Raw genomic sequence first — 16,795 nt, forward strand, 5'->3', positions numbered from 1 at the left:
CTTACTACTGCGTGCCCCCCCCCCCCCCCCTGGTGACGTGGGCAATGCAATTACACCTGCAAGTGTCGCATCGGACACAGCTGCCGTCGGACCCATACATACCGACACAAAGTTTGTTGTGGCCTCGCGCGGCACACACAAAACACTCATTCACTCACTCACAGCCGGTTGGAGCCGGGCTATGGGGTTGATGGGCCGCGTTTTGAGCGATGAAATGCCTGCCGAAAACCAAACCAAAGTTTCGGTCCTTTCTCTCGCTCTCTCTCTCTCGCGCGCGCGGTGACATGAGACACAGTTTTTAGTGAGGACGGCCACCTCACCTCACCGGGTCTGTCAACCGGGCCCCCCCCCCTTTTTCGGGGGATGCTCTCGAGGGAACAAAACAACAAAAAAAAACGGCAATCGATAGCCCACCTGGCTTCGACTGTGGGTGTTTTGTGTGGACTGGCGGGACAGGAAAGGGGAGGGCGGGCGCGCAAAGTCATTAAAAATCAAACTGCGCTCTGCATCCAGCAGCGTCCGGTCCCGGGGGGGAGGGGGGGGGGGGCGATCCGAATGGCCGCTGGCTGTTTGTTGTGTGCCTTCAGCACAGCCGCAAACCACCATCAGCACCTCCGCCCCCGCTTTTTCTTAACCCTTTCTTTTCTGTTCAACCCCATTCCGCTTGTTCACCTGCTTCTCCTCGACGGTTTGTTTTGTATCGCTAAACGGATTCGCCAGCTGCCCCTTTTCTCTCCCTCTCTCTCTCTCTCTCTCTCTCTCTCTCTCTCACTCTCTTTCGTTTTTTTTTTCTTCTTCTTCGAACCGTCCCGTGCCTCACCGCTTAGAGCCACTTAGAAACTCCCACCACACTCCTCTACCCTCTCCAATTGAACCCCCCCCCCCCCCCCCCATTTCCAGGGCCTTTTATTGTGAAGGGGGTGAGGGAGCTGCTACTGCTGGTCACGGAACCGGACACTCGGATATCGATTTTGTGCCACCGGTTTTCTCGCGCGAAGGCTCGCGCTCGAGGATTTAAAGCGCTGACGAGATGGCAAGAGAAAGAGAGAGAGAGAGAGAGAGAGAGCATGCCAGGCCAGGCCGTCGACGATCAGCCCCCCCTGGATGCGCGGTGTACAGTGATTGATTGGGTGGTGGTGTTGTTGTTGCGTTGTCAGGACAAAGGCAAAGCAAAGGCCGGCCCATAAAACCGGAGGCATCGGTCAGCCAGCCAGAAGCTTTTAAATCATATCCAAGCTCCAGCATCGATAATTAATCTTCGATGATCACACAAGGAGTGCCGGCGTGCGCGCGACAGAGAGACAGACAGAGAGAGAGAGAGAGAGACCAGCTACTGACGCAGCAGAGTAATCTCAATGCTGCTGCTGCTGCTGCTTTTAGTGCTGCAGAACCTCCGCACAGCATGGAACCGGGGACCGAGGAACGGAAGGTAAGGGGCTCGATGAGCCGATGAACGATGAAGTAGCAGCAGCAGCAGCAGCAGAGCCGTGGGCATGCGTAGAGGCTTATAGCAGCGGCCGGGGCTGGCTCCAGCCACAGCATGGCGCGTTGCCTCACCGCGCCACCGTTCATCGTCGTCGTCATCCGAAAAAAACCCCCGAAGCGCCCGAAGGACGAGCGCGACGAGGGCGACAAAGACGCCCCGTAAATGGGGCGGGAGGGGGGGGGAGAAAAGGTGGAAGGTAGTAGTAGAGAAGGAGGGCTGGTAATTTATGCTGCTCGCTGCCAGCGCTGCCAGCGGTGAGGCAGGTTCGTGTTGCGCTGGAGGCCAAAGCAAATTTTGGAATTTCCCACCACCCCCCCCCCCGAAAAGCCTTTTTTTTCTTGTTCTTCTTCTTCGCCCACTTCCACTTAGGACCCAAGAAGTTACTAGCGCGAGGACATTTCTCTCTCTCTCCCGCTCTCTCTCTCTCTCTCTCTGCTGGCACTGGAAGCATCTTAACTAGTCGTGTCGCCACGACAATGGAGGCGCCTGGTGGTGCTAGTGCTGGTGTCACTTCACTTCGATTGGGTTCAATGCCGCGATACGCGTGTGCTGTGCCACCATCGTCGCCACCAGAGCAGAGCAGAGCGGAACGGAACGGAGGCGGACCTCCCACCCTCGGACTAGGACCTCCTCTCGCTCCTCAACCCCCCCCCCCCCCCCCCCCCCCTTTCTCCTTCTCTGCGACACAGTGCGGCCAAAGTGGCGACCAAAACGGCATTTAACGGAATCGATTTTCTCCGGCCGCTCGGTTTTTCTTTTTCTCTCTCTCTCTCTCTCTTTTTCTTTTCCACTTCAGCTCGCGGCGCAGGTCGGGGCAGGTAGGTGTGTGTGCGTGCGTGTCTGGTTTTTGGTTGTAATTATCATACGGGTGGCGGTGTGGCGTGTTTCTGTGTGCCCCCCCCCCCCCCCCCTGGTATGGTGTATGGTTTGTTTTCCTCGCTCTTGCCAGAGCTATTGTGTTGTTGTTGTTGTTGTTGCTATCACGTGTTACGCGCGCTCGCTGGTATTTGTTTATGATCACCCGTTGCCCCCTCTTACCCACCCACGCCATGTTGCTGGCGCTGGGCTGTTGCGGCTCCACAAAAGGGCCTCCCCCCGCCCCCTATTCCGCGGTGCTTTTAATTACCACCCCTTTCGTCGCTACCTTCATCCCTTTCGTCATACCCCCCCCCCCCCCCCCCGTGGTCTGGCCAGCAAGACACACTGACGCCGTGTAGTTGTGTGGCGTGTGTGGCGAGTGCACCTAAATAGCGCGATCGACCGGCCGGCCGGTCACAGCAAAGGTTTGGCCCAAAAAAAAAAGGGGGGGGCCCTTCTGCCCCCCTCGAAAGGGTTCACCACCAGCCGCCCCAGGGCGAGCGAAATTCCTCCGAAAAGAAAGAAAGTGGAGATTTCGACGCAGACGAAGAAGCTGAGCTGTCTGTCGAGCGCCGTAGCTTCGTCGCCCCTTTCCCCCCCCCCCCCGCCTAGCTCACTCGTTTTGGTGCCAGGATAAACCCACGTGATTCCGTGGAGGTATCAGAGATGGCAGTAGAAGGCTGCCGGACGGCGGCTGGCGGGCCACTTTGCGCTTGAGAACTCAACATGCCTTTGGCATGCCATGCCACGGTGGTGGTGGTGAAGGAAACAAGCGGTGGGGAGAAGGAGAAGAAGGGATGTAGGGTGGAGGGTAGAGCGATGCGGCTTTTCTAACCGATGGAGCCACAAACACGTCTTTGCTGCAGCAGCAGCAGGAGCAGCAGCTGCGCGTACATACCATCCACCGACACCGCCATGCACACACAAACAGAAACACACACACCACGGACACACGGACATCGGACAGGGACAACACCGAGCAATGCCACAGCAGCAGCAGCAGTAGCTGAACTGCTGCTGCTACTGCTGCTGCTGCTGCTACTGCTGCGCTTATTTGTTGTTGACGTTGCCCGCGTGCGTGTGTGCCGCTGTGTATGTCTACCACGGCTGGTATTGTTTATTGTTGTTGATGGCAGTTGCTAAAGTTGTGCCCGGCTGCTGCTCGAGTGGCTGCGCTGTCTGGCACAAGGATCGGCGCGGATTCGTTGACCGATTCGTAACACGCAACAGCACGCATGCTGTTGTTTGGTGTGGTTGCCGACGACAGTTGACATCACCCTCAAGCAGACACCTGTCACACATTCCCGGTTTCTGCTGCCTGGTGCTGGTGCTGCTGCAGGTAATTGTTGTTGTCTTTTGGCGCTGTTTCGGTGGTGAAGGTTGCTGGTGTTGTTGCTGGTGTTGCTGTTGCTGTTGCCGTTTGGTTTTTGGCCGGCTCAAGGGGTGGTGGGTTGATTGGCAGATTGGGTTTGGCGTCGAATGGCATTGGTCAACGCACGTCAACCTTCACTCTTTCATCTCTCACACATCCCTGGCCCCATCCCCCCCCCCCCTCCGTGGTTGGTACTCCTTTTGGCCCCACGATACACACTCGCACACACTCGCACACACACACTCGCACAGACACACAGCGTTGCACAGACCGATGCGGTATTACGCACGACCCGAGGGGGAATGCACGGATTGGACTGACGCTCGCTGAGCCAGCACGACAACAACTGGGTAGCAGTGCCGGCGACCGAGCCTTGTGACCTCCTCGACGTTCTCAGCGCTCAACGGAGCGTGCGGACGGTCGGACGGACGGTCGGACGGACCCCTCTCACTCCCAGCCCATGCTGGCCCCTGAGAAAGAAGGTCTCACTCTCTCTCTGCCTCTCTTTCGATTTCCATTTCCCTCCCTATCTCTCTCTCACTCACTCTCTCTCTCTCTCTCTCTTTCTCTCTCTCTTTCTCTTTCTCTTTCGGACCCCGTGAACGAACGAACGAATCGTGCACTCCTCGGTCGCGTCGGGCCTCAAACGGTTCCGACTTGATTGGTGTGGTTGGTCCCACGCTGCCCACCGACACGGGGCCGTTGTGTGCCAGCACACCACCGACACCAGCGAACGGGGTTGTGTGTGTTCACGGTTAGTGCTACTGACCAGACCTGAGTCTGCAGAAGTGCTGAGTCGTCGTTTTTCGGACGGAAAAGGGGTCCCGGGAGGCCCCCAATCGCGAAAGGCGACGGCATCAGGGTCAGGGAGTATCGCCGCTAATCACGCGACTCGCCTGATCTCGCCACCCACCCACACACGCGCATACGTACACACAGACACAGGGTTTTCATTAGTAACAACCATCTACTGCATTGTGTTTGTTTTGTTTGTATGTGTGTGTCTGTGTGGTCCCACGAAAGGACCTCCACGCAGCGACAAAACCAGCCACCAAGACGGCCAACAGAAAGAGAAAGAGAGAGAGAGAGAGAGACAGGGGGTGGGAAGGATTAATGTTTTCGATTTGCCCAAAACACTCGTTCGGGTTCGTGGGCTTAGTGTGTTTGTGTGACGTCGTAAAATGTCCTCCCGAAAACACTGAGCAGGGCCGCACTTTGTTGTTTTATGTTGCTGCTGCAAACAACGTTGCCTTTGTGTTTGCCGCCTGCCACGCGGCTCACTGTAGGGGTGGGTGGTGGGAAGGGAATTTTCTGCGGTTTTTCCACAAAACGCATCAACTGGACTGTGTGTCGATATATGTGTGTGTGTGGGTCCATGCATGTGTTTGAAATAGAGAGAAGAAAACGGGGAGAGAGAAGAAGAGAGAAAAAGAACAAATGCGAGGTACTGGAGAGAGCCAGAGAGAGAGAGAGAGAGAGAGAGAGAGAGGTGGTGGTATGGGGGCAACGCGTGGTCCCACCCTGGTGACCTTAGCCCAATACCGCTCCACTAACTGCGCCACAATCGCCACAGCCACAAACAGAACGACCACCCGGCCACCACGTGTGGTGCGCCAAGCAAGCAAGCGGCGGGAATCAGGGGGGGGGGGGGGGGGGGGGGGGTAGATTCAGGTAGTCACTGGATGGATCGCACGTAGAGGTCCCTAGGACACGCCAACAGACACGCAGCAGCAGTAATAATGATTGTAGTAATAATCGGCAGCAGCAGCAGCAGCAGCTGCAGCAGCTGGTAGTAGTGGTGGTGGTAGTAGCAGTGGCAACCGATGCTGCAGTACACCGTCGTCCGTGTCAGGCGATCAGGCGAACGCGCACACAAACACGCACCACGCACAAAAACAAACGCTTGGCTTTGGGCGAATCCGGCGAAAGGGTTTAGACCCCAATCGGTAGCAGTAGTAGTAGTAGTAGTAGTAGTAGTAGCAGCGGTAGTAGACTGCACAACAAAGAGACCAAACAGACCGACGACACTTTGCTGCACCGGCACGAACACTCAACACACATATAGACACACTGGGGCGAGCGCGCGCGCGCGCGCGCGCCACACACAATTGCCACTACCGTGACGCTGGCTCCACTGGTTCTGCGTGCGCTGGGTCTTTGTGTCAGTCATGTTGTACGGCTGCTGCTGGTGCCGTCCGGTTTTGCTGCTTACTATCCACTCCATCACCACGACGCATTGCGACGGATCGTCCGGTCTCTAGCAGCAGCAGCAGCAGCAGCAGTAGTAGACGCTTCCCTTAAAAGGTGATCAAGAAAGGGTCCCAGCCCCCCTCCCTATTAAGACCCTTAAACGCGACCACTGGCAATCGAAACAACCGAACCAGGCCTTGCCTAGTTTTTGGGCCCCGCGTTGTGTGCCCGGCGAGAAGACGGTGTCCGGTCTCGGTGCGTGCACTTTTGCTGTGTGCCAGCCAGCGAATGGGCGCCCTCCGTTTAGCCACCAGTTTAGCGTTCGCTGTGCCGGCTGGGCTGGGCGAAGAACCAAAACAGAACAAGCAACTCGGTGGCAGCGTTCGTGGACTGGCTCTCGGGCTAGCCCTGGCTGCCTGGCGTTTTATTATTATTATTATTATTTTTCTCTTTTCGTGTGCCACTCAGACCTCAGGAAGGGTCGCGTGCGTGCTGCGTTCGCTCCGGCTCTCTCCGGCTCTCCACTACTGCGGATGGAGGGAATAGGGGGTGGGGGGGGGGGGGATGAGAAGGAATACAAAAAAAACGGGAAACAAAGGCTCACGTAACCCAGCACTCATCACAGGTGAGGAGCACAATTGTAGCGAATGCGACAGTGGAGTGATGGTGAATAACAGAGCGAAAGAGACAGAGGGAGAGAGAGAGAGAGAGAGAGAGAGAGAGAAAAAAGGGAGGGAGAAAAGTTCTCGGGGGATGCGTTCTTAGCCGCGTCAAACCACAACAGGCAACGGCAGCACGATTGCTCACTTGGCTGCTGCCGTGATGCCGCCACGTTCGGTCACTCACAGGCTGGCTGGCTGGCTGGCTGGCTGGCTGGCTGGCTTCGGCAGCTCGGTATGCTTTCGGACAGCGCGCGGACACCGGCTCGCTCGGCTCGGCGACCTTCGGGCGCATTATGCGTCACCGTGATCGTGGTCGGTGTGTATGTTTTTGGTTTTTTTTTTTTTTGTACGGCGAGGCGCAGAACACGCATGTTCCCGAGCAGGAACCTCAGGTAAACATCCTTTACTTCCTCTCATCAATACAGACGTACAGACTGCATTGCCGTCGCTGACAAAAAGGGGGAGAGTAGCCTTTCGAAACCTTTCTTTCCTGCTCTCTCTCTCGCTCTCGCTCTCGCTTTCAATTAGGAAATTATCTTATTACTACGAAAGTGCTGCAGCAGCCAGTAGCTCATCTCCGACCGACCGATGCCAGAGATAAGAGATCTTCCGCCCTCCCCGGATCTTCGCTCGCTCGCGCGCAGTCACTCACGCCGCCACACTACTCGGAAAGGACACGAGGACGCGGGTTCGTCCTCGAGCCAGCGCACTCCCGGTGCGCTCCCTCTACGCAGTCAACCCAATCACTTTCGCCTCTCTTCTCTCGCTCTCTCGCTCGATTTTCCCTTTTCTTTTTTTGCTGTTTCTATCCGCGGTTCAGGTCCGCGGTTCAGTCGCGGTTCGGTTTTCGGGCACGGTGACAGCCGCCATGTCAAACGGCATGCTGGATGGATGCCAAACGGTAGCTGTCAGCTTCGATTATCAAACTAAACGAACGAGCAGCGACGTGCCAAATGGGGAAGGTCGTTACGCTCGGTACTCTCGGTTGGCCCCACCCCCCTCTTCCGGTTCTCTCGTTTTGTTTTGGCGTTTTTCTCCGCTCTCTTTCGTTCGGTTTTCGCTGTTAAGCCACCCATCACAGGTGACTGGGCGACGCGGATGTCCAGCACACTCCTTCCCGAAGGCTGCCATCATTGACAAACAAGCCTACCCTGACAAAAAAAACAAAAAAAACGGGGTACACCCCATAAACGGGCCACCAGATCAACTGCAAGAGGAGGGTGCTGCCTCGAGTGCTGCAGGCAAATAACACCCTTGAACGCCTCTGAAGCCCTTGGGCTCGAGTACCACACTGGAGTGTGGTGGAGTGGCAAATTGGACGAATGAGACTGAAGATGAGCGCCACTTGGCGCCACGAGTGCGCGTGTATGTGTTTGCTTAACTGCACCGTCACAAAACGCGACTAAAAAAGGATGAGGTGGGAGTGTGTCTTTGTGTGTGCCCGAAGGGCACTTGGCCCCGGACCCACGGTGTGCACGGATGCAAAAAAGGATGCTGCACTGGCAAGTGCCACACGTTGCCGCCGCCGCCGCCGCCGTCGACCACCTGATGCATTTGTTCCTTCGTAAGATGTTTTTAATCTGTTTTTTTTCTCCCTCTCTCTCTCTCTCTCTCTCTCTCTCTCTCTCTCTCTCGCGCGCTCTTCACTTTGCAGCTCTTCGGGCAGTTTCGTTGGTGTCATGATAAAAAAAAAAAAAAGCAGCCTCGCAACCCTCCGCGATGCCGCAGGAAATAGCAATGAACGATAATGCAGACATAACGCTTCGCTTAGCAATCCCCCCTTCGCCCACGAACGAACCCGTACACCGCTAGCGTGACCGATAAGCGTGGTGAAGCGTGAAACTCTTGCAACGCCACCCCAAACACGGCGCCAGCCCCCCCCCCCCCCCCAAACGACAGTGACCGATAAGCGTGGTGAAGCGTGAAACTCTTGCAACGCCACCCCAAACACGGCGCCAGCCCCCCCCCCCCCCCCCAAAACGACGGGCGACGGTGAAGGCGCAGGCGGCACTAATGATTAGGGATGATGAATGGGTTTTTGGTGCGATGAATGGTGCAATGCGGGCGCTCGGGTTTTGCGTTGCCGTCGCTGTGCGCACCGTAACCACTGCCGCACATTCGCTGCGTCTCCACCAAAAAAAGAAAAAACGAAGAAAACAAAACAAAAAACAGCGCCAGGGACATTTATCGATGGATGGCACGCGGCACGCGTACCTCGCTCCTTGTGACCTTGTGAATTCTCCCCACTCCCCGAATCAAGCATAGCTCCCATGCTTTTGCCCCGAAATTCGAGGGCTGATTCGAATGATTTTATGACCGCAGATTAATTGTTACGTCACGAGACGCAGACACAGCAGGATGGCGTTATTTTTTTGTTTTTTGGTCCAACGCGCGCTCTAGTGACACATTGTGTGGGTCCAAAAACCGGATCGCTCCGAGCAGCTCTCCAGGACCAGGGGAGCTGTATACAAACCGCGGCATCCGAGCAGAAGAAGAAGAAGAAGCAGGGTGTCTATTCGGAACACTACTCATGGCCTAATGCACTCTGTACTCACCTGTGGGAAAGAGGTAGAGAGAAGAAGAGAAAAAGGGGAAAGAAAGACAAGGAGACGTAAAGAGAGTGGCCTAGTATTTTAGGAGTAGAATAGAAGGGGTGGGTGGGGCAGGGAGGCGGCGTCGGCGGAGCGATGTGAGATTGATCGACATACAACTACAGAGAGCGAGAGAGAGCACGAGAGAGCCAGAGAGAGGAAGAGAGATAGTATTGCCGATCGATCGAAGGGGGCTAATTTTTAACGATTTTTTGTGACGCAACCATTCTACTTTATTTCTTCAAGTGAATGGCATATTAAACTACAAGTTTTCAAGAATATTTAGTTCTAATTTGAGGAAGATACGATAAAAACTTCACAGGAGGCATTAATTTTAGTAAGACGTGTTTGTAAAAATGTCCCTCTTCCGATGCGCATCGTAGCCGCGTGATGGGTGATCTCAAATCAATATTATGCAAATCAATATTCTTTTGATAGATAACAAGATTATCTAGGTAGTGCCGTTGAGTTTTTATTGATATTCCAATTTTTCGAGTTTTGGCAGCATTTTAAAGTTGAAAAAGTGTGATCACACTGTGATCCAAACCGGGTTCGTCGCTTTAAGTCTTTTGAATCGGATCCAAAAATGGCACATTTTTGACGATTTTTTGTGCCGTAACCATTCAACTTCTTTTTCACAGTTGAATGGTATATTAAACTAGAACTTTTGAAGAATATTTGGTTCTGTTTTGGGGATGATTTATCAAAAACTTCATTCATGGCATCACATTTATGAAGTTGCGTCTGCGAAAAGGTACTTTTCAGCGGTGCCCATCGTAGCTGCCCGATGGATCGTCAGAAACATACAAATTGATACTCGTTTGAAAGGTTATAAGTTTATCTAGGTAAAATCGACAAGTTTTCGTTAAATTTCCTTTTTTTCGATTGTTGGCAAATTTTTAAAGTGGGCAGAAAGTGATGCTTTTTTGCCATTTCGAATAAAACACGATTTTTAAAGATTTATTTAAAAAAAAGTTTTCAACAATTTTCATCAAATCTTGACGGGGCTACCTGGCAAAGAGTGTACAGATTATGTGTTAAAAATTTCAAATCAATCGGTCTAGTAGGTTTTACGCTGGACACCGACTTTGAAAACGTTGGTTTTCTGGGAAACCGAAGTCGCCCCTTAATTGTTTCACGCCGATCGGTACAACACCAAATCTCTCTCTCGCTCCGTCTCTCTCTCTCTCTCTCTCTGTCTCTCCTTGAAGGAGCGATTTATATGCATATATAAACGCAGCTCACAACCGAAAGCGTGGTGCTCACGAAGCGTGCGCTCGGGCGCGAAGACTTAGACTAGACACAGCTAAAGCTTGCCGGAGGGTTTCGGGAAGGGGACGGTGTGAAGCCAAGAAGAAGAAGAAGAATCACTAGCAGCGACAGTGGCGGCAGTTCCTTTCCAAACTCCCCCCCTGCAACATAGAAAGATATCAAAAGCTACTGCAGCATAACCGAACGACGTGTGAGAGAAGCAAACATGGCGAGAAGCGCGTGCCCGTTTTGCCAGAAAACCCAGAACCGCGTTTGCTATTGGGAGTGAGAGCGAGCGACATACGCAAAGGGATAATGTTGAAGGGAACGTTTGGAACGGGTTAAGGAAATTAAAAATAAAGCATAAAAACCGGTCCGCCCGGAGGGCGCGCTTTTTTATTGTTACTTTTGTTTTCTTGTTTCGTGTAAAAAAAAAACCACCCGTTTTGTTTTTATTCAGCCCCAGGCCAAAAAATCCACGTCAGTGCGTCAGTTTTCCACCGTTCTCTAGTTCTCTAGGTTGCGCTTTTTTTTGTTCTAGCCCTTACTTAACTCTCTAGGTCTCTTTTTTTATTCGTAAGGCCACAAAACTACGAGTGCGCTTGCTGTCCTACGCTAAACCCCCTATAGATGCGTAGCAAGTGACGAAGAAGGTGTTCAATCGTTTCATTTTGGTCGCTCCCTGACTGTACTATACCTGACTGTACGCATTGCTCTCTCTCTCTCTCTACCTCGCTTTCTCTCTGTTGCTCTCCCCTATCACAAACTATCCTACTGGGTGGCCTGTGCCAAACGAAAGTGATTAAATAGCTTAAGCGCTGAAACTGAAGTAGCTTGATGTGGGTTTTTGTCGCGCATCAAAGCGCAAGCGGCAGACGCGAGCATACACATAAGGCACCCATCGATGCCTTCGTCGAAGCGTTTCAGGCAGGCAGACAGGCCAGGCCAGGCCAAGCCAGGCCAGGCCAACGCAACACACAAGTGGAGTGGGTTAAAAAGGGGAATGTTGGCATTAAGGGTGGGATGTAATCAGGTGCGATCGAAAGCATACACAGCGGTAGCATAGCAGCAGCAACAGCGGCAACAACAACAATAACAACAACAGCTACAGACGTCGAACCGGATCGAATACGAAGCACTACGAACTGCACAGCCTCTCTTGCAACGGGTGAGTGGGAATTTCGAAGGAGGAATAGGGGGGGGGGGGGGAGAGGAAATTCCGTTACTACTACGTGGCTACGTGAACAAACAGCGACAGAGAACAGACAGAGTGCCAAGCCGGCAGCGGGCCTTCCATCGATCCATCGAGCCCATCAGCATGCAGCCAGCCAGCTCAGTGTGTCAGCCACCCCGTAGCCCCCTTCCCCCTCCCCCTCCTTCCCTCGGAATTTCAGGGAATCTCCGCCAAGGGGTAGGCAGGCAGGCGGGTGCATGCGTTGGTGCGGCCGCGTTCAAGCGAAGATGCTGCTCCGTGGCTCCGTGGTGCTTCACTTTTCTTTTTTTGCAGACTGTGTGTTTATGTTTGTGTGTGTCTGTGTGCGTGTGGGTGTTAAGGATGGCAATAAGGGAATGGGCGTCTGGGAAAGGCGGGAGCAAGGTAACGAGCTGAAGGATATAGTAGCCTGTATGGAAGGGTAAGAAAACATCAAATTAGAGGCCCACCGCAGGGACATGACGGGATGGTAGAGGTGTTATGGTAGGAAATGGGAGGGCAGCACATGGCAGAAAACCCTTTTGTCTACGTCTCCTAAAAGAATCGCATAGTTTTCAGTTTGAGTGAGCGTGTTTTTGGTACGCAACAGATCGATTTATGGTAGTTTAGATTTTTTCGATTTTTAGCCTCAACAAAAACCATTTATTTTCAGTAGCGCAAACAAGTAGTATTCAAAAAGAACAATGTCTGGGAAATACAGTGGAGATCCTAACACAGCCCATTCAAAACATTGTAAATAGTATTCAACCGGTTTTTGCAACAAATCGCCTAGCCTCTATCAGACCCAAAAATCTGTCAAAAACCTTTTCCGACCCAAAACTCGACATTTTCAACTTGAGAATTAAATAGGTTAAAGTTAATATTATGAGGAGTAACTTAGTGCGTTTTAAAGGTATTTAGTTGTACTTTAAAACGATAAAACATATGGAGCGGTGAACCTTCCCTAAACAAAATGGCATCATTTTGAAGTCGAATCGAAAGAACTAAATCATAGACGTAATAAGTTTCTTTCATACTTAATGGGTTATTTAGCAATTTCTAAACTTCTATTACAAACCCCCCTTAAAAACAATGCCATTTTGGTAGCGATGAAGTTATTTGGTTTTTTTTATGTATCGTTTTCCGTTTTTTATCCAACACAGTACCACAACTGCACCCGCAACCCTCTGTGTTGCATCGTGCACCAATCCATGGTTTAAATGGGCGTAATAGTGGCGCCATCTGGAAATGGCACCCGCTCTCCTCCCCCCCAAAAACGCCTTGAAGGAAACATCCTGGTCGGCCCGTTGATGGGGGTCTATAATTAGGGAGGCTGGGTGGTCGAAACGGGTGGTCAACAACGAGCGACACACAGGAACACAGCTGCCCCGCTGTACTCTGGAGCAATCTGCATACCCCTGCCCTCAACGTGTGACCCAAAATGCGCGCGCGCGCAAGTGTCCAGCACCGGCACCAGGGATTGGGTAGGGTGTGTTGTTTTTTTGCCGTGATTTCAACCACACTAACGTGCGACTAACGGCCACGACAACCAAGCAACACAAGCAACAACATCGAAGACGACGAAAAAAGGGCGAAAAAAAGGGTAATTCACCCGGTTTTTTTGTTTCACTTCTTCTTCTTCATCTGCGGCGTGCAAACAGGTAATTAAGGCGGGCCCAACGCGACACAACCAGACCGTTCTGCTGGTGGTGGTGGTGGTGGTGGTGGTGGTGGTCGGCCGGTCAATCGATTATTTAATTATGGCGTAGCGAAACCACCACTGGGGAAAGGGGTGGCGAAATGCAGTGTCTGCACGCACGGTAGCGCCCTTGCGGTGATGGCGCCACGGCGCTGGAACCCGAATCCAAATCATTGCGCCACCAAAGGGGGGGTTGTTTTTTGCCTGGCCTGTGCCTTGGTGGCTAATCAGCAGCGTGCAGCGGCTCCTAACCACTAGGGAAGATTGGCTTTGATTCGATCAGCCCTTCAACTCCATTCATTTCAAGGGTTTTTATTGGAATGGGGATGAAAAGGGGGGGTGCAACAAATCTCTTCTACTCTGCTGCTCTTCTGCTCTCCGCTGTGTGTGAGCTTTGTGTGCCTGCATTCCTGTGTGTGTGTCTGTCTTCAGAGCAAGCGAGAACGGTCAGCGTGCAAGGGTTCTGCGAGCAGTGCAGAAGGGGGTGAACCGGGAAGGGTGTGACTGTGGAACAGTGGAACGTGAAAGAAATCAGCGTGAGCTGAGGTGGAGCGTGGAGAGGGAGAGAGAGAGAGAGAGAGTTAAGCAGCAAACGAGGGGGTGGTGGGGGATGAAGGAGATTCTTTTTCTGTTCTGTGGTGTACAGGTTGTGCTGCCGTGTGAGAGTGGTGTGGTGGTTTCCCGTTTGGTTTGGTGTGTGTGTTGCTGGATTGGGGATGATTTGGATATTTACTCGTGTTGATGTTGCTGATCGTGCTGCTGCCCGTACTGCTGCTGCCGCCCGTACTGCTGCTCCCAGTCCCCATCACCGTGACTGCCAAACTGCTGCTGCTGCTGCTGCTGCTGGTGGTGCTGGTGGTGCAGGGGTTGCAGGAGTTGCTGCTGCTGTTGCAGCTTCGCCGCCAGATCCTGCTCGCTGGTGTCCTTCTTGCGGCGGGGGCGCCTCATCAGTGGATCGGTATCGGTTGCACCGGCCCCACCCCGTCCCGCCGCTCCCCGGTTTCGGGCAGCTGCTGCACCACCACCCCCTGCCCCGGTAGTGGTGGGTTTGGGTTTCGCTGTCAGTGCCGCTACCGGTGCCGCCGATGCCTCCTGCTGCTCCTTAACGGCTGCCAGCTGCCCAGCGGCGGACGCTTTGCCGGGTGCCTTCGCTCCCTTCGCGCCCTGCTTCCCACCTGCTGATCCCTTGCCCTTCTTGCCGGGCGCCGCCGCCGCCGCCACCGATCCCGCGTCCGCGTCGGAACCGTGGCAGCAGGAGCCGAGCGTACAGGTGCAGGACCGGCGCCGGCCCTTGCCGGTGCAGTAGCGCGTGAACAGACACTGGCAGGACCCGGAGGACCGGTTGCTGGCGTCGAGCGTTAGCGGCGTATCGGGGCCGGTGTACTCCGAGTGCAGCGACATCGTGCCGGCGGTGGCGAGCGGGGCCAGCTTGGCCGTACCGTTGCCGACGGTGCCATTGTTGTTGAGATGGTTAAAGTACTCGTGCTCATCGTAGAGCGTGTGCTTCAGGTAGAGATCGTAGTTGAGGTAGCTCTGCACTGGATTGACGTACAGATGCTGTTGCTGTTGCTGCTGCCATCGAACATTGTTGCTGTTGTTGTTGTTGTTGTTGTTCTCGATGTCTAGCTGCGTATGCTCGTGGATCTTCTGTTGCTGCTGCTGCTGCTGCTGTTGGTGTGCTGACTGACGGATTGGTTGTTGTGGTGGCCGCAGATTGCCGTTGCCTGTGGTGGTGGTTGCCGGGAGTGGTAGCGTACTCGGTGGCCGGAGCGATCCACTGGAACCGGATGGTGCGAGCTGCTGCTGCTGCTGCTGCTGCTGCTGCTGATTGGTGTGGGTTGGCGCCGCAGATGCTGCCACTGCTGCTGCTCCTTGTGGTGGTCCTGCCGGTTGGTTCTGGGCGTTGCTGGTTGCAGCTGCTGCACTGCTACCGTTACAGCACTCCAGCGATTCCGCACCGGTACTAACAGCCCCCATTGGTGGTGATCCGTGACTTTTGCTCACCGCAGCAAAACGCGCAGCGCAAGTGAAGCGAAGCCTGAAGGACACGGTTACGGACACGGGGACCCGTGAAATGAAAGCACTCCGGTCCAATCCGGTTGACTTCACGCCAACGATGTCACCAAACTTGCCCCCCCCCCTCGCCTGGGTCACCGAATCACCTACACATACGGACGGGGGCTGGCACACGCACGCACACACAAAGACACACAGACACACACAAACACCCACGTAAAGGAAAGACGGAAGGAAGAAAGGAAGAAAAGGTTGTTGCTGACTGGCTGGCTCGCTGGCTGGCTGGCTAGCTGGCTAGCTACTCCTCCCAAACAGTGTCCTGCCACCGAGCTTTACGCTGCACGGAATTGCAATACGGGAATGCTAACGCAGCGAGCCCAACGTCAACCTGGGAAGGCGCTGACGCTTATGTGGCAACGCGGAGAACGCGAGATTCCGCAAGCGACCAAACCGACGGACCGATCGACCGCCCGACCGACCGACCGACCGACCGACAACCAGCAGCAGCACACACCCACACTTACACACCCACGCGCGAATTCGTTCGTCTGCTCGGGTGGTCCTTTTTTCACGGTCTAGCCAGGAGACCAGCTCCCTCCACCTTAACCACACACATACACGGGGACACGGGCACAGACGTTTGCGTGCCTGCCTGCGTATGTGTATTTGTGGGTGGGTGGGGTGGGGTGCGTGTGTTGCTGCTACCTTTTTGTGCGACAGCGTGACTCGCGTTTAGGACGAGCAACGGCTGCTGGTGGTGGTGGATCCTGCACACACCCCCGGCCCAAGCGGCCCGAAATTAGCCAAAACTGTATAATGGTAGTAGTGGGTAGGTGGAGAGTGAGTGAGGGAGCTCGTGTGGGCACGAAGCGGTGGTTAAGGATCAAACAAAGGTGAGATCGAGGTTGGGGGGGTGACCCCAAACGCATTACTAGAAACGACCGCAACCGATATACGGGCATATCGCTATCCTCTGCAGCAGCAGCAGCAGCAGCTCCCAAGAGAAGCGCGCTCAGCGCTCTCAGGCAGAGCAGCGTGTGCCGACGGAAATAGCGGCAAAAAAAAACACGCCAAACAGCAAGAGAGAGAGAGAGAGAGAGAGAGAGAGAGAGAGAGAAGCGTGAACGAAACAAAGACGCTGAGACATTTGACAATGTAGAGCGTTTTGCGAAAGCGAATGGACCTCTAGACCAGGAACAACTAACATGTAGCGAAAGAGAGAGAGAGAGAGAGAGAGAGAGAGAGAGAGAGCAAGAGAGAGGGCCCGAGCGTGACCGAAAGCGGAGGCACTACTACCACGGGACGGTTCCAAACGGGCATTGCGCTTTGCTCGGTGCTCGATTCCCCCGGTCGCTCGGTCGCTCGGTCGCTCGGTGAGCATGAAATCAGTCAATAGCTCCTCGTTTGGTGTGCCACACACTTCCCTTCCAGTAGCCCAGACCAGACCAGTTTACTTCCGGCCACTACACTACCCGAAA

At 54.0% G+C, this 16,795-nt stretch overlaps 2 protein-coding genes across 5 annotated transcripts in view; both read right to left on the reverse strand.

The window, feature by feature from the left end:
* The window catches only part of LOC126572542 (potassium voltage-gated channel protein Shaker), an 81,882-nt gene that overhangs the window by 54,678 nt on the left and 10,409 nt on the right, over positions 1-16,795 (reverse strand). For 2 of the 4 annotated variants that reach the window (XM_050231954.1, XM_050231945.1), the window contains exon 1: positions 14,035-14,281. The exons of 1 other annotated variant lie outside the window; for it this stretch is intronic. In XM_050231954.1, coding sequence (XP_050087911.1) covers positions 14,035-14,249 — 215 coding nt within the window. In that variant the 5' untranslated portion in view covers positions 14,250-14,281. Of the gene's footprint in view, positions 1-14,034; positions 14,354-16,795 lie in introns of those variants that run through there. One more of the 4 variants, XM_050231936.1, reaches the window with a different exon arrangement.
* On the reverse strand, positions 14,400-15,278 carry LOC126570089 (probable serine/threonine-protein kinase mkcB; the record flags this gene model as incomplete). The annotated part of the gene is made up of 1 exon (XM_050227596.1): positions 14,400-15,278. A coding segment is annotated over exon 1 (879 nt), but the record flags the coding sequence as incomplete, so codon positions are not given.

The sequence above is a fragment of the Anopheles aquasalis genome, chromosome X (assembly GCF_943734665.1).
Source record: "Anopheles aquasalis chromosome X, idAnoAquaMG_Q_19, whole genome shotgun sequence".
Taxonomy (NCBI): Eukaryota; Metazoa; Arthropoda; class Insecta; order Diptera; family Culicidae; genus Anopheles; species Anopheles aquasalis.